A 19,112-nucleotide genomic window follows, 5' to 3' on the forward strand; every position below is an offset into this window, starting at 1 on the left:
TTCCTAACACGAGAAGATAAACAATAAAAAATAGCCAATCATAAAAAAAGAACTAGTGTTTGATGAAAATTGAGTAATAATAATTGATCTATCAAATTTTGTATATCGCAATACTAAGTGTGCTACGATATTTTTTTTCGAAAAAAGAAAAGAAAACTGCTGCTATAAATATACTTTTCACTATATAATTAGTCCAGTGCTAATTTGCTTCAAATAATGAAGTCTATTAAGTATTTTAAAGGAATGGTAAAACGTAATGCTAGAAAGTATTTCAGTTTACATATACAGTCATTAAGAATATTACTTACAGAAAAAGTAAATCAGTACTTATCAAACTTGTTCGAATCAAATTATTATTCACCTGACTAGACAATACTTTTTCCCTTTCAATATCAAAATAAAGAAGTAGTAACTTTTCCTAGTAAACAATTTATTTTCAAAAAAAATTCTATCATCAATATTGCTAAAGTTTCGTCAAGTGTCAAAAGTTGAAAACAAATTCGTTCATAAAAAATTACAATATATTCTACTTTTTTGAAAAATATTTATACCAATACGATGAGTTTCAATCTCAACTCAGAAAGGAAATATTATTCCTCTTTTGTATAATTACTAGACATAAATTAATATCCTTTGATCATTAATTTTAACAATATGTTGCAGAGATACTATACGATATGGAATGACATCATGTTTCCAGTATCGAATAATTATAATTAATCTTATTTATAAATATAAAAAAAAAATTAACTATACCGGTAGAAGGTGTTCATATTCTTGCAAGGTGTGTAGAAAAAAATGGCTGATTCGTTGGAATATTGAAAGTGACGATCTCATTTGGTTGGTGGAAAAAAAATATTTTATTTGCCCATGCGTTGAATTGACCATTCTTGCTGACAAAGTGGACAGCGATTATTTTGTTTCACCCAAAGTGACATGCAGCAATAATGAAAAGAATGATTACACTCTCCCCAGACGACCACACAGTCCTGCCTTCCATAGAAGTCCTTTTTACTTTCCGCTTGACAACGCAAACACGCATCTGAAAATTGACGAAAAAAAAAAATTACAAATTAAAACAAAAATATTTATTATGAAACAAAAATTAAATTTTTAAAATCAAATAATATTCATGATTTGAATATTTGATAGAAATTATATTAATTTTGCATTTAATTTTATTATAATAACTAGCAAATGTTAAACGTGACATTCAATTTATTATATTGTTATGCAAATTACAAAATATTTATTTTCAAATAAAAATTTTCTAAATAATTTCACAATCAAAAATTTTAATAAAATTCACTTTTTAAGTATAAAAATAATTATTATTGTTCATATTTTCAAAAATTTTAATAAAATTTCAAGAAAGAATTCAAATATTTTCTAAAATTTAAAAAAATCCTTCTAAACAATTCAATTATTTTTTAAATAGTAAAATCTTTACCAAAATTCAATGATTATCAGAACAATTTAAATTAAATTCCTCGGAAGAATTGAATTTTCTTAAAAAATTTTAACACATTTCGAAAAAATTCAATTTTTTCTAAAATTTTAATAAATCCTTCAAAAAAATTCAATTATTTTTATAAACAGTAAAATTCTTCGCAGGAATTCAATTAATTTTATAAATAATAAAATTCTTTGCAGAATTTCAATTATTTTCAAAACAATTTTAATTGAATTCCTCGGATGAATTCAAATATTTTGAAATATTTCTATAAATTTCAATTATTTCCTAAAATTTTAATAAATTCTTCGAAAAAATTCAATTATTTTTATAAATAGTAAAATTCTTCGCAAGAATTCAATTATTTTTTTTAAACAATAAAATCTTTACAAAAATTCAATGATTATCACAATGTTAATTGAGTTCCTCCGAAGAATTCAATTTTTTTTTTAAATTATTAACACATTTCGAAAAAATTCAATTTTTTTCTAAAATTTTAATAAATTCTTCGAAAAAATTCAATTATTTTTATAAATAGTAAAATTCTTCGCAAAAATTCAATATTAAAATTCTTTGCAGGAATTCAATTATTTTCAAAACAATTTAAATTGAATTCCTCAGATGAATTCATTTGAAATATTTACATAAATTTCAATTATTTCCTAAAATTTTAATAAATTCTTCGAAACAATTCAACTATTTTTATAAATACTAAAATTCTTTGCAGAAATTAAATTATTTTTAATCAAATTTAAATAAAATTTCATGAAAGAATTTAATTATTTTCAAAAATTTCCATAAAATGCAATTTCAACAAGAATTTAAAATTCTCTAAAAATAATTCAATTATTCTCAAAATGTTTTTAAAAAATTCTATGTAGAAATTGAATTACTTTCAATGCAATTTTTAAAAATATATATTTGTCAAAAAAATTGAAAGAATTCAATTATTTTCAAGAAATAATAAAATTCTTGTGATGAATTCAATTATTTTGAATATATTTAATTTTAATAAAATTCTTTAAAGAAATTCCATTATTTTCGAAACAACTTTAATTGAATTTCGCGAAAAATTTCATTATTTTCAAATATTTCTATAAAGTTCTTTATAACAATTTAATTATTTCTTAAAATTTTAATAAATTATTCGAAACATTTCAATTATTTTTATAAATAGTAAAATCCTTTGCAGGAATTCAATTATTTTCAAAACAATTTTAATTGAATTCCTCGGATGAATTCAAATATTCTTAATTCAATTATTTTTATAAATAGTAAAATTCTTCGCAAGAATTCAATTATTTTCAATTCACTTTTAATAAAATTCTTCTTCATAAAATTCAATTGCTTTCAAAATTTTCAATTAAAATTATTAAAGAAACTCTATTAGTTTAAAAACAATTCAAAGAAATTCTTCAAAAGAATTTAATTAGGATTTTTAAAAATTTTAATAAAATCCTTTGAAGGAATTCAATTATTATTAAATTTTTTGATAAAATTCTTTGCAACAATTCGATGACAAAAATTATTAATTTTTTACTTAATTTTATTATAATTATTATTCACAGTAATTATTAATTTAATATTAAGTTAATTAATGTTCATTTACTAATAAAAGAAATTATATTAAATTATGTATTATAATAATTAATTAAATTAAGAAAAGGACAAAGATATGTCTATTCTTTTCTTTCTAATGGGATTTTTTAGTTAGTCCACAGGCCACCAGGACCCCTATCGAATCTAGGTGAATTATCTTTGATGTTATTTATTGAAAAAAATAACACAAACATAATCCTTAAAATGAATTGTTTCTAATGTACTTTCCTAAGAAGCGCGTCACAATTATTATTAACATTATTAATATTAATTAGAATTAATTACTAGAATTAATAATTATGTACAACAATCGTGATATTAATAATTAAATACTAGAATAAATTATAATACTGTCATTCCTGTTATTAAAATCAAATAATCGAACTTGAATATTTATTTATACCTATATACTGATAATGATTAGCTCATTGGTGAATTACCTCAATAAATTATTAATAAAGCGATCAATCAATATTCATATAATATTAAATTGAAGAGCACTGACGCTCGCCAGGGGATCGGATAAAGAAATAAGACGTGCCTCCAAGATCTAGAGAGCTGATTGGTCGAATCATATACACGTCTCCGGACTTTTTTTTTTGTATAAGTGAGAATCATTACCATCTCCACTAGATAATTCTTTATCATTTCAATGTGACTCGATGGACTTAAAAATTTATCAATTTCCATTAATTATATTTTAAATCTTAATATATCTTAAATTACCATTAACAATGTTGCAATAATTATTATACTTTAAAATTTAAATCCCATATATGTATTGGTGAAATATTATCATAAAATTACGAGTAAAATTATCATATATTATTTTCTTTCACTTTTTAGTAAAGCAACATATATGTTGGTTACTTATATACAGGTTAATTAATTATTAATCAGTTCTATCTTTAATAATTAATTAGTTCTATTATTAATAAATAAAAATGAACATTTCCTCCTGTCATGTAGGTAATTCGCTATTTTTATGCGGAAACGCATTTGTTATAATGGTAATAAAGTTATTTTATAAGTTAATTTTAGCATTGCGGATTTACTGTTCGGAAAAAAAGTGTTCTTATTTTTTTTTCTTTAGTTGACGTTCTGGATGAATGAATTAAAACTATATCAGAATTTATCTCAAAAAGAATTATAATAAAAAAAAACTGAGCGAAATAAAATCCATTCATTTCCTCATCTCTCAGTTTTTATAGTATTGACAGACTTAATGCGTTGGTAAATTTCCACTCTATCGATGTCTTCCTTTTCTTTTCAATACACTACATATGTGGTATCGTCTTACTTTTCACTTTTGCATATTCGTTTACTTTCATTCGGTAATTTCCAGAATATATTCCAGATAGTGTTTGAATTTTCATTATCTCTGATATTATAAATTAATCTATTTACTACATGAAAATTATTTTTTAAAAACGTGCAAATTTTAAGTGCGTGACTGGAAATTAGTTTCTAATTATCATGTAGTTTATTACTAAAATCTTAAGACATCACTTTAGGTTATTGAGCGTTAAGTTAATCGACATTTCTTTTAAAGCTTTCTGGTAAATTAGAAGTCTTCGAAATAATGAATAGGTGTGCTAAAATGTAGATATACTGTTAATTTTGAAATATCTTATAATGTCTGAGAAGAAGCATGAGGTCAGCAAATTTTCCTTAGGAAGTTACTAATCATTTCCTACAGTTGACAAATGTGTCTATTTTCATTTATTAATGTTTACAAATTCTTTCTGTAGAATACAACAAAAAAAAAACAGTTTTCCTTAACTTCGCATAAAGGTTCTGTTACTTTTTTTTCATTATTTATTTCAAAACAACAGATTAAAATATTTCTTTCGAACTAAAAACTGTTGTCTAATGCAGCTAAAACTTTTTGGAAATTTAGATACCAAGGGATATGTCAGGGTCTTTCCCCTACCAATCCATAGTTGCAAAATTTTTGCCTAAGATCGTAGATCGAGCTTCGGAACAATATTCCCTTGCAAATTAATCTGTTCGCCTCGTTGCAATCTCTTCCTACGTGGCTGCTGTAGCTATAAGTCAAACACCTATTGACTATCACTCACTTCCTAAATGGGCAAGATCCCCTTCCTTTTATGTGACCCAATTTCTCCACTCTGATCGCCTCTTCCTAATCGGTGATGTCTACAAGTCTCAGCTGTTGATACTTGGATCCTAAACCATCATTTTTTTGCCTACTGGTTTCTTAAGAACTTGCTACAATAATTGTAGGACTTCTACCTGGGTAAGGCAATCCAAATCGGGGATTTCAAGTGTTATCTTTCGATTCACCGAAGGCTCCAAACCTATACTATCGAAAACCTTGATGATGTCAGCGATGAGAGGCAAAGAGGTACGATGTTCAACAAGGATTTTGCTGTTACTTTCGATTTTAATCTGCAGGTCTACCTTTTTCGTATGGTTTGCTCCCAAGTTTAAAGTCCGGATTTATCATTCAACAAAGTTCGCCTAAAGTTTCTAGTGTTTGCCTTCGGTTTCTAGAAATTAGCTAAGTCCTAGCTTTTCCTAGACAATTCTAATCACTATTGTATAGACCCTATAGTTGCATTTTTGTTCTATTCGAGGACGTCGCTAAACCTGAACCACAATCGAACATCATTAGGAAATTTCGACATTTGGATCTTTTACGATCTTGAATAGTTTTCATGCTCTTTATTGATGCCTTACATGTCCAGCTCTGAAAATACCAGACTAATAGTACCTAAGCTACTGCTGATAATTAGATGTGTACTCATGCTTCTGAACAGTTTATTTAGGGTACTCTATTCTGTTTGTCCCGAACGTCGGACGTCTGAAACTATTTCCTAATCCTCTGGCGTGAAAACCTAATAAACAGAGTGGTCCAGGTAAATATTCCTAAATTCAAGTCGTTCTGTAGACGCAACATTTAGTATTAAGTTATAATATAAGATTTATTGTAAAGAAAACCGAGAGAAAACTCTACCATGTAAAACATCTATATAACTAGTAAGGCTTAAGACGAATGTACCTATAAATAAATAAAAAAAAAATGTTCTCTGAAACTACATTTATGAACTTTTTATCGCCACACTAAAAAAATGTTAGGACATCAGAGGTTTGCATCTAAGATAATTTACCTAGATCCTACAGGGGCCCTGGTGGCATGTGGACAAACTAGAAAATCCTATTAGAAAGAAAATTACGAAGATATGTCTATCCTTTTCCTACTAACGGAATTTTTTCATTAGTCCACATGCCACCAGGACCCTTGCCTGATCTAGGTAAATTACCTTACTTTGAATTACCGATCTACTATTCAAATAAATCGATACATATCAAACCTTAACCCTCCTCCATCCTTCCAATAAAACTGGCGTCAAACTAATGTTTATATATTACTTTAGAAACATTGACGTCTTTCCCAAAAAAAAAAACGTGCGACATTAAAGTAAAACAAACTATTAATTTGATAATATTTGATAAAAATGATAAGAATGCCTCCAACAATTAAAAGAAAATCCAATAACTGTATTTACAACATGAAAATAACCTTCAGAAAATACACAATCAATGTATAAACCAAACAATAATTAAAAATTAACGTTAAATCATTAAATTCTTTGAAAAATACGGACATAATTATTATATAGGTAAAAGATACACAAATTATTTCACGTGTATCCGATGTTACAATAAAGTTAACATTTTTCATTAAAAAACAAACAAAAAAAATAATACTAATTCGAAAATGCAAGGACACACATAAAAAAACAGTTTCAAGGAATAATTTTTATAGTGGAAAAAATAATAACAAGAAACAATGAGAACATGACAAGAAAAAAAGTGTAACGTCTTTGTCAGTTTTCTAATAAATATTAATGATTACAAAAAAAAACAGTAATTATATTATAGTTTAATGACCAATCAGTTTCTAAAGGCCCTTATTGTTAAATACATAGCGCCTTTTATTAAGTTAAATAACACAATATTTAATTATATAAAGATAAAGTTGACAATTTTGGTAAGATAAAAATAATAATAATATGAAAAATTAAAAAATAATTTCTCGAAATATTCTGAAACATAAAAATCGTTATACTTAAATTGTTTGAAGGTTGTTAATTTATAGATATGAGCAATTAATGCTATACCAGAGATATAGTAATAGGTCATTATCTTTTTTTATAACTATCTTCACTTTATCCTATTGTTTATCACTAAATACCCAATTAGTTACACCTCTCCAAATTCGTCTCCTATTGGTCGAAATTTTTGAGGCCCGTCTTCTATACAGATATATAGAAGACTATATAATCTCTACTCAAAATTACATTTTGGAGTTTAATTTTTAAATTTAGTACCTCCAGTGTCTTTAAGAAGAGAAATATATCTTTTTTTAATTTAATTTAAATTCCTTTGACGAAAAGTTTTTTATCAACTGGTGAGTGCATAGACTAATTTTTTAATAGAAAAAAAATCTAGTTTTTATAGTTGTTTTTTGTAATATAAAAGGAATTGTTTTTTTAATGGACATTTGTTTATTTAATTAACAATATTTATATCGGTTTGTGTTGCTTTATTAAAAGCTTTGTTCCACTAATCATTTCCCCAACGATTGTGAATTAAAAATTGGATTTATTTAACAAAATTATCAGGTATAGTATTTTTTGTTCCGTATTTTTGAAAAATTAAAAGTCAGCTACAGTTGTAAGTCTGACAATTGTTGGTAAATTTTTCAAAAATCTTTCTGTTTACTTTAACTAACAGAACTTACAAGTGTAATACTAAATACAAGTGTGCAACATAAGTTCTATTGTTCGTATTTTTAATACTATTTTACCGAATTGTTTTTGTACTGATGTATATAACAGACAAACGGATTTTCAAAATCTTATGCACATTCCAAATTTGAATCAGCTTTGAGTAAGTTTTCAATTTCAGTGACTTGCTACAGATGCATCATAGTGTATGCATATTGATTGAAACAAATATACACTTATCGCTGATACAAATTTAGAGAACATAAAAGATAACAGAATATTAACCTGCACTTTTGATTGCTTTGCATAAAAAATTACACCGTTACTTTAGGTGTAAAAATGAAAACAATAAACATCGATAGAAAAAGCAGCAGCAATCATTTGTTTTTAATATCCTCTTTTTTTGAAATGTTTTCCGTAAATATCCTTATAAAGCTTCTTCTGTGTATTAATTTTATGTTACACGTTATATAATACCATCCGTAAATAATAGACAGAGAAACAATTATTATCTATTTTTATTTATATATAACTTCCATTGTAACCACAACTTCATTTCATTTAAATGGAAAATAAATTTCTTTTTAACTACCATCGGAATAAAGACAATATTACCTACATGTATGTTTTTTTCAGACTTAAAAAAAATGTTACCTATATGTATATTTAAAAGTAAATGTCAACTAATACAAAGTGTCAGCTTCATGCACTGATTATGACTTGACTGTCAGATGACGATGTTATCTCAGTGATTTTCAATTGTCAATAAACAATTAGGACTATAAAATTAATGAAAGAAACATGTCTCAGATAAATCTTTGGAACAATTCTGCTCGCAATTCTGTCAAAAAGTTTTTTTTCAACAAAAATTCTATATATACTCTTTTCTTATAAAAGAAGCAGATGAAAAATCTACGCTTGCAATTAAAAAAAAAAAAATTGAAAACAGGAAGAGAAGTAAAAATTCCAACGAAAAAAATACTATCTAATCTGCTAAATTTATTTGTTATATTTTATTTTTTTACTAATAGCAATATAACTTCGTAGAAATTGAAATTTTGCAGAATCTGTGTGGAGATTAATATAAATCATCTTTAAAGAACAAGTTGTCAATTTTATCTCTTTTACAATAAATGTAATCTCTACATAATATGTAAATAATCCACATCTGATATATGTTTCTCATCCATAGAAAAGACGAGTTTCAAGTAATGAGAGGATCATATTCCGTATAATATTCATTCATTGCAGTGTGCTAAAATTTTTTTGAGAAATTTTTCACGACTTTTTTTCACAACGTGGGGACGGCTTTACTGCTGACATTTCTTTGTCAAATTACCATTTTACTTAAATTAGTTATATTTTTCAGTGTCTAAAGATTTTTTTACACGTGCCACTAATTAAAAACATGGAAGAAGTTGTGGAAATGGCAGAAAAGGTATTTAAAGAAATTTAAAAATTCAATGAAATGGAAATAAACTCATACTGTAATAATTAATAATTCAGTAATTATATATTTATATATACTTTAAAAACCAGTTTTCATACACATTTCTCATCGGTAAAAAAAGATGACATAAAGAATAAAATTTTCCATCGTTTAAATATATATAAACCTAACGATAAAGACGAAAAAAAGAAAAGATCCAGTTGATCCACCTGTTAATATATTCGGGATAAATTTATCAACAGGTGAATCAACCGGTCCTAAAAATAATAAAAATTATCCACAAATAGAAACACCAAAAAACAAAGTACTAAAAGTGTATCGAACCTGAATTTTCTATTTCTGTAAACCAAATTCTCTTTCAAGGTTTCAAATATTCTTTCTTGTATGGCTTTTTTCTTATTTTTCGTTCGAAAGTTCTTGACTATGTGAATAAATTAATATTAGAATTTCGTTTTTCTCAAATGAATCATCATTATTGATGCAAAAATCTTCCACAATTATGAGACTAGGGTTTTTATTTATTTCTTTTTGGATCTTTGTGCGTAAGTCAGTTAAGTTTGCTGTGGCAAATAACCAACAAGATAAATATCTTGGTACAACAAGAGAATAAGAAAGACGAATATAGGGATCAAAGAAATGTACGTTAGAGAAGCATCGAATACGTGCGACTGATCACAACCAAGGACTGGTTATAGAGACAAACTCGATCGAGTTCGAACTTCGCGAATATTCCACAAGGAAGACACTACTGCACTTTTTTTCCTTTTCTTTTCACCTTTTACTTTTCTAAGTAACAAATAATAGATCAAGTTTGCTAAAGTGTAAATTGCATACAGAATCTTTTCTGTGTGGTCGAAAAGTGCCACAATTTTTACTGCTGTCCATAAAAAAAATCCTATCTCTCTCTTAAATGATGGAAACTTTTCAATGGATCTGCTTTAAACGGTTGATAATACAAGATCAAGAACTACCAGTTTCTATGTTACACAATCAATAAAACAGTTAATATTAATTAACTGTATACTCTGTATTCTACTCAATCTTATTCTGCTGTAGGAAGTAAATTTTCCTCCCTTGATATTTTTATTAATACCATTGATGACTTATTGGTATAATTTATCAAACTTTAGCACAGTTTTGACTAAACTTGTTTTTAATTAATCGAAATTTGAAGCAATTGTCATCAGTACAATATCTATTAACATTAAGTAATAACATAATGTAATAACATTAGAAGTAATGCACCTCGAGCAGATTTCGTTTATTCGACCCCTTCGCGAAAAGCTGTTCTGAAAATGTTGCATCTGAAGATAGCTTAGTTATCTACCATATAGCCATAACTGCATATAGATTTTGAAGTTCAAATTCTCTTTTGATAGGATTGCATCATTTTTTAAATTTTAATACTGCCAGAAACCGAATCCAAAACTGACTATAGATTTTTTTATACAATTTTTCTTACTAGTTTTCTAACTACTAAATTTAAAATACTACTAATTACTAAAACATTTCGAAAGAATTTTATCAACTACCAACCAATTTCGGCATGACCAAAATTATGGGCGCTAGATATAATTCTAGCAGTACCCACAAATTATTTCCTTTCGTGAAAGAATCCTGCAGACAAAAGTAGAATACTGAATTGCTGGGAAAGAAAGTAAAAAAAAGTGAAACAAAAAAAGTAAAGTAAACGAACTTGGTTATCAAGAATGATACATATATATATGACTCAAACAATGTGAAATGACACGCAATTGCATGACAATTACAAACGCATGATATAACTTTATAGATGGTATGCCTCTTGTAATCAATTGTTATCCAATAACTATGATAACAAAATTTAAAGATGCTACTAAAATAAAAATAGTAAAGATTTTGAAGAAAATTGAGAATAAAAATTTCCCCATGTATGCAGAATTCATTCTTCCTAAATACACCTCTTTCTAAGATCATCGCACCATTAGAAACGACCGGCAATGAACCATGCCTCCTGGTCTGGGTCTTTTTCAATCCTGAGATCAATTCGCACAACTAACCGCGAGTTTCCCCTTCCAAATCAGTTCAGAAAGAAGGAGGCGGTGCTTCAGGTCTCAACAGCGTATATATAAAAGACAAACCCCGCGATCTGATTAACAAACTTGCCAAACATATAAAGCGAAATACATTTTTCATATCGCGAAACCAGTAATCATATACTGAAAAACCAGAAGTGTCGTGAAAAATAATTTCAATTACGATAGTCGGATTGTCCCCTATTCACCCACTTTTGTATATATACCAATAAAGAAAGTTATTTCAATCAAGGGATTATTGACTTGAGTGCGAACACTCAACTTGAATGATTATTGACTTTGTTTGATTGTTAAGGGTTGAAAAATTAGACATTAGGATTGCGAAGGTCAAAGGAAAAGTGCTGTGTGAAAATTACAAAACAGGATTGCCAGTAGGAGGCGCGCATTTCCTCTAATATTAAGCAACGGCACTGAGTCGGCTTTTTCCCTCGAGTTCTGTCATAACACAACCACGTGTGCCGGCATTCACACGATTTGAAACACCAATTATTAGTTGAAAAAAGAATTTTAACCCTAAACAAAACGGTTTTTATTTCAAAAACGGTTTTCGATAAATTAAAAATACAAATAGTGAGAAGGAGGTGACAGCAAAAATGTCCTCATCTAAGAGAAGGCAGATGATGCAACCATGGCCCCTGTGTGTGATGCCTTTTGCAAAATCGAAGGTAAGAACGCATCACTTTTACTGGCAAAAAATTTTAGCAAATGAGAATCATAATCAAACTAAACTGCATCTAGTCTTGCTGCTTTTACAACATGACACACTACTTTCACAACATGATACAACAACCAAAAAGTACCATTAGTCAAAAATCGAAAGATTCAGTATTTTTGAAACTTTGCTTAAAATCCACTGTAGAATGAATACCATTTCCTTTGAAACATATCTTTGTATATATTAAATCCGATCTTTAGCATCGTTGACCAGAGACCAAGTTAAACCCGACAAATAAAAAACTAATGCAGCACTTATTTTTGGCACTGTGCAAAATGTAAAGTAAACATTCGTCACTTGTTGCAATTACCATATGTAATCATCCTTATCTACCACGAATTTGATAACCGGCAAACTACTCTTATTATAATACCATTTTATTTAAATTTAAACAAATTTACTATTGACAGAGATTAGTTTAACGATCGGTAGATAAACGAAAAAATAAATTATGGACGAAAATAAAAAAAAAAGAACCGAAACATGACCTACAGGAATACAATACTAACCTCCCCAAATATTTATTTCAGCTAATTATTTTAATTTGTTTGCAAATTTGAATTGCAACGTACTTCCCTTAATTTCAAAAATGATGCAACTAATTCAAAAATAGGTTCCTTTCGAAACACCGGCTTAGCAACGGGTTCTCGTTTCCTCTCTCTCTCCCACATGAAATTCTTTGCTTTTCTTTGCCTCCTATCTCACTCCCACTTGACTTCTGGAAAGTTCCATGTATTTCCGTTGCCTCAAGTAAATGCACACACGTTCTTACAAATAAATATCTTCTCTTTGGCGTCAATCTTTTCTTTTTCAAAAAAAAAAGAAAATTTTCTCATTTCTCCTATGATTAAGTCCTAATTGAACACGATAATAATTTAGCAAAAGAAAAAGAAAGAAAGAAAAGTCCTTGGGCTATTTTTTCGAATTTTGCTACACATTTCCCTCTAGTGGGATTCTCTTGAAACAAACTACTACCCCTGACCTTCACCTTGTACTTTACCTTTCGATCCACAGCTGACAAGCACCTTATATATACATATATGAACAAAAAGTGGATGAGAGCAGACCTAGAATGTAGCTCGTTTTATTGATTCGAGTTTGCGCTTTAAGGAAAATTTCAATGGTGTTAATTTAAATACAGAAAATTACCCGTATCGCCTTTGAATTATATGTATTTTGTAACAAGTCATCATGGAATAGAATAAACAGAATATGTATTTTTGATGGTCACGTGTTCTTATCGGAGTTCATGAATTGCGAAGACTATAAGTTCGTTATCGACTCATTTTTTATGTATAGAGGGGCGTTAAAAATTTTTGTCATAAAAGTGAAAAATATATATTATAAAAAGAAAAGGAAAATTTTTAACATTTCTATTAACATTTTTCGAGAAATATTGTTATTGAGAAAATATATTTAAGACAATAAACATGAAACTGAAGTTACCAACGTTTGTTCGACGAAAAATATAATACGTAATAATTTCTATTTCCCCGCCTCAGATCCAATTTTTTTTTAAATTTAATTATAAATACTAATGATAGAAGCCATTAGAAATTATTTTCAAGTGGAACCAGGTCGGGGAGGGCAACGATTTTGACATTTTTTTTGTTACCGATTTTTCGAAAATTCAGAAATTTCGAAACAATTTCTATTTCCCCGCCTCAGATCCAATTTTTTTTCTACATTTATTAAACATACTAATGTCAGAAATCATAAGAAATTATTTTCAACTGGAATCAGGTGGGGGAGGGTGATAATTTTGATTTTTTGTCGTGGATTTTTTGAAAAATCCGAAAAAACCGTGACAAAAAATCAAAATTTTTTTAAAAACCAAAAATTGCAAAACATGTAATAAAAAAAATTTTAATTGTTCTTTTAATTTTCGTTGAAGAAATTTTTCGTTTTCGTCTTCTTGAGAAAGCATTAAATTCTAATCGTAATTATCCACTTTGACTGGATTGAAAGAAAAAATAATAATTACACGTTTCTTGAGTAGTTTATCATAACTAATTCTGATTATTGATTATTGATAATCTGTTGATTATAAATCAATATATAGTCTGATTTAGTGGAGTGTTCGAGATCTTTCCATAGCGATAAAAAGATCAATTAAAAGTTCAACTGATGGCAATATATGGTGTACATAACAAAACAATAGACCCTCCCTGTTTCTATTTTTGTTGTCAATTTATTAACTAGTCTTTGGATATTTCTAATTTTAGATTCATTGTTTATAACGCTTATATATATACGGCATTAATTCCCGAATAGTATATTTAAAATATAATCGAATTTTTTTGTACCCCCCATAATCTTTTGGCATAATCAAGAAAAACAGAATTATATTTATTACAATTTATTTATTTTCAGGGTTGTTACGCTTTTGCTCTTTTCAAATTCCCTGACTTTTCCAGGTTTTTCAGGTTTAAAAACGGAATTTTTCCAGGTTCTTAAAACAAAAATTATTCGAACACATCAATAACTTAATTTTTAAATAAATATTTAATCATTATTTTTTTTATAGAAATTAAGATGTTCAAAAATTTGAAATTCAATAACATATAAGAATATTATTATATTATTTATTTAAGTATCAACAAAACTTGCTACTTTGTTAGTGTAACTTCTACAAAAATTATTTTCATCATTACGATTATTCATTTCTAGAATTTTCAACTAAAACTATTCTTTAAGTCAATTTTTTTAAATAATATTTGAAAAAGTTATTTGTGAATTTTCATATTATTTTGTTTATAATTTCATTTTACGAAATTTCGATTATTCTGACATTCTTCAATTAAATATATTAGAAATTAAAAACTTCAAATAATTAAAAAAAATTCCATTAAACTTATTGAGAAAAATTAATTCTATAGAATTCTCAATTAAAAGTATGAAAAGTTTAAATTTTCAAAGATTTTAATTTGAAATTCATTTTTCAAATCAATATTTAGTAGAAAATTCTACGAGAATTCAATTAATTAACTATAAAAATAAATATTTTATTAAACAATTGAATGTTTCTTTAAATTGAATTTTCATAAAGAATTTCATCAACAAATTTTTAAATAATTGAATTCTCTTGATAAATTTTAATAAAATTTTTAAGAATAATTGTATTTTTTGAGAAATTTGATAAAAATTGTATTAAAAATAATTGAAATCCTGCTATGAATTTTATTATTTATGAAAATAATTGAATACCTATAGTTGCTAGAAATTTTATTATAATTCTCAAAAATAATTTAATTACAGGGAAGAATTTTATTATTTTTCAAAATATTTGAATTTTTGTGTAAAAGTTTATTAAAATATTTAAAAAGAATTAAATTTCTGTGAAAAATTTTATTATTTTTGAAAGTAATTTAATCCTTCATAAGAATTTTATGAACATTGTTTTAAATAATTGATTTTTTCGAAATTTTTTTGAAAAAATTTCATTAAAATTTTTGAAAATAATTTTATTTTTTAAAGAAATTTAATTAAAAATTTATTGAAAATAATACTTAAATTTTCATGAATAAATTGTAGCAAAGGTTATTAAAATAATTAAATTTCTTTGATAAATTTTAATAAAATTTTTAAAAATAATAACTTTTTTCGAGGAATTCCATTAAAATTGTATTAAAAATAATTGAAATTTAGCATTGAGTTTTATTATTTATGAAAATAATTAAATGTTTGCATAGAATTTTATTAAATTTTTTTTTAATTAATTGAATTCTTCTAGGAATTGTTATTAAAGTAGTAGATATTAAAAATCATTGAATTGAGGAAAGTTTTTGAAAATAATTAAAATTTTGCCAAGAATTTTATTAAAATTATTGAAAATAATTGAATTTCTGAGTAGAGTTTTACTACTTTTGAAAATAATTGAATTTCTGCAATCATTTGTAATTGCTTCAAAATTCAATTTGTTTTAGTGTTTTTAACTAAAATATTCTTCTATAAATCCATTATTTTTAATAATCAATTAATTATATATTAGGTAAAAAATTAAACTAATTTCTGAAGAATTTTAGTTTAAAAATTTTTTTTTAAATCTAAGTTTTTTTTATATTTTCAATTAAATTCATTTAAAATTATTATGGCAGTTTACAAATAATAATTGAATACTTTTATCAGCTTTATTTTTACAATTAATAATAAAAAACTGATAGATTTTAGTTATAATTATTATCAGCACTAAAGTGATATGAGAATACTTAAACAATGACTTTTAAATTGCGCGGTAATTATTAAAATTTTAAACTATCTTTCTGAAGAATATTACATATTTCACTCTCAAATCTTATTTTTATAATAAGTAGATTAACATTAAAATTTATTTCTGAAAATGATTACTTATTAAATTTTACTCAACTATTATTAAAATATTATGATTAAATTTCTATACTTTAAAGTAAAAAACAAATTTTTTTCATTTTTCGACACATATTTATAAACTTTATAAAATTATTAGTTAAAAAAAAACTTTTCTTTACTTTGTTATTATGAAAAAAATGTTAATGTAATTTTAATGTAAAAATAAATAATAAAATCAAAATTAAAATAAAGTGAAAAGAAATTGTTTGTTGCAATTAATTTTTTCACGTATGATAAGTAAATTTCTACACCTTTAATATAAATGAATGTCAGTAAAATTGATAATTTACCGACCCAGTGAACTTATTGATATCATATATGAATAACTGTAATTGACGTAATTTCACGTAGAGGAAGAGTAGACGATTTGGCGCCACTCAACTCATTTGCGTTACATGTATACAATAAGCCAACGCGTGCTAGTCTCGTGATAATATTTTTATTTTTATGTCTATTATTTATTTATAAAAATAGAAAAAAATTGCAAACAGAAAATTTTTCTTTTTAAATTAACGTCAACTCTTAAAGAGAATCATTATGTAATAATAATGTTATTATAACAATAATATTATTGGGGATGATTGATAATAAATAAAAAATAAATGATTATTTTTTTTATTATTATTTGTTATTATTACTATTATTATTATTGTTATTACGATTATTATTAATTTTTTTACTATTAGTACGAAAGGCAATTTTTTTTATTGTACAGTGAAACCTGTTGGAATGCAACTTGATTTTTTAAATTTTATTACAGTAAGTAATCGTTAAAAAATTGTTTTTATAATTTAATTTTTGTAAAATTTTTATAATATTCTGCAACTAAGTGAAAATAATACTTGTTGGACATTTTTGAATAGAACCAAATTTTAAAAATAGAGTTGCATTCCAACAGGTTCGACTGTATTTTATTTATTGCATTTTTATTGTAATCCACGATTATTATTATTTTAAAAATAATTTTTAGTACTATTGGAACGAAAGGGCATTTTTATTTTCTAAGCCCGTTTACACAAGAAATATATAAATAATCAATAAATTATTAATATTATGATTTGTAATTTTCAATTTACAATTTTTAATTTTGCTTCTGGTACAAAATATGAAGAAAAAAATCAAAAAATTTTTGAAAAATAATAGAAGATAAATAAAATAGAACATTGAAATAAGAGAATAAACAGAAAATAGAAAAAATTCCAAAAATAGTTCATAAAAAAGCAAATGATGTAAATTGTATATATATGATAATGATGTAATACGTAATTTTTGTAATAAAAAAAAGCACTGTTGACAGACTTTGTATAACCTTTCCCTACTAATACTAAGTCTGCTCATGACCAGAAATATTTTTATGAAATTTTTAACCTGACCCCATTTACTGTTATTCTTGAGCTTTTATATAAAAAAAAATAATAAATTATTAATTTAATTATAAATATCGCAAAATGTCTCAATTATAAATTTGCAAACTATCTTAATTATAAATTTGCAAAATGTTTTAAAAGTTAATAATATTTCTGAACTATATAATATCCAGCAATGATGGAAAAATAAAAGTTCTATTAATTATTAAATAAATTATTTAATTAAAAAAGCAGAAATTTTTTACGATTAGGAGAAAATTTTCAAAAAATACTCGAAGAAACGTGAACGGTTTTTTTCAAACTTCGCGGCAATAAAAGCGCGCTTGATTTAAATATCGAAAGAAAATTTGCAAAAAAGAAACTTCTTCCTTAATTTTTTGCGAACTTAATTACTTCTTTATTATTTTACTATTATTTACTATTACTACAAAAAATTCAATTATATTATTTAATTTCAATCGCATTTTTTTCTAATAAAAGAATATTAATAGATTTCATTGTTATAAATAGTAAATTTCGATATTATGCCGAGAAATGGACTTTAATCACTTTCAAATTTTAAAAAATCGTTAATTAATTCTCTCTGCCAACAAAAAAAGGGGGAAAAATATTTATTTTTCAAAACATACAATATATGTTACATACAAATAAAAATTTTTTTTTTTGCCTACATTTTCAACAAAAGATGTTAATGAATTTTTCACAATAAATGTATACAGAGGAATTCAAAGTTTAGTTATAAAGTTCATTGAGGTTATCATTGTAATGTACATGAGAAAAGTCAAATAATCACTCAACAACCAGCATCACGCATTTTTTTTCTCAAATGTCTTTCCTTTTTCTTATTGGTTCATCATCATTCGGTCATCTCTCAAATACTAATACAATTCCGATAAACAACCCATATAAATACATCAACTTCATTTATTAACCCTTCATTATAGTTTCTACTGTTTCTTTGAGTTAATTGTTGTGAATATTGTAATTAGAGAAAACAAGCGAATCGTTCTTTAAGTTTTTAAGGTAATTTTTTAATTTTAGTTATAATTTAGTTTTCATAGGTAAAATTTATATTAGTTTACAGACACATTTTTTTTAACTATTCGGGACAAAATTAAAAAGAAAAACTACTATAAAAAAAGTGAACCGAGTTTTTTTTAACTTAACTAACGTTTTACATTTTCCAAAAAGAAGAATAAAGACATAACTCCCAATATCATTTAAATTATTTAATGCACAATATTTTCAATCATGAAATCTTTTAATTATTCTTTCAAAAAATAAAAAAAAATTATTAAAAATTGATAAAAATAATTTAAAAAAAAAAA

The 19,112-nt window shown here is 25.4% G+C and overlaps 2 protein-coding genes across 3 annotated transcripts in view; one reads left to right on the top strand and one right to left on the bottom strand.

Annotated features, from left to right (window-relative positions):
* Nucleotides 1-413: 413 nt before the first annotated feature.
* The window catches only part of LOC122507800 (RING-box protein 2), a 43,246-nt gene continuing 24,547 nt past the window's right edge, over nucleotides 414-19,112 (bottom strand). The window contains exon 2 of the mRNA XM_043620711.1: nucleotides 414-1,042. Coding sequence (XP_043476646.1) covers nucleotides 861-1,042 — 182 coding nt within the window. The 3' untranslated portion in view covers nucleotides 414-860. The remainder of the gene's footprint in view (nucleotides 1,043-19,112) is intronic.
* The window catches only part of LOC122507799 (facilitated trehalose transporter Tret1), a 31,273-nt gene continuing 21,199 nt past the window's right edge, over nucleotides 9,039-19,112 (top strand). The window contains exon 1 of one of the 2 annotated variants that reach the window (XM_043620709.1): nucleotides 9,039-9,247. In XM_043620709.1, the coding sequence (XP_043476644.1) occupies nucleotides 9,218-9,247 (30 nt within the window). In that variant the 5' untranslated portion in view covers nucleotides 9,039-9,217. Of the gene's footprint in view, nucleotides 9,248-11,397; nucleotides 12,000-19,112 lie in introns of those variants that run through there. The other variant, XM_043620706.1, reaches the window with a different exon arrangement.

This window comes from Leptopilina heterotoma, unplaced genomic scaffold, assembly GCF_015476425.1.
Source record: "Leptopilina heterotoma isolate Lh14 unplaced genomic scaffold, ASM1547642v1 Lhet_51, whole genome shotgun sequence".
In the NCBI taxonomy this organism is placed as follows: Eukaryota; Metazoa; Arthropoda; class Insecta; order Hymenoptera; family Figitidae; genus Leptopilina; species Leptopilina heterotoma.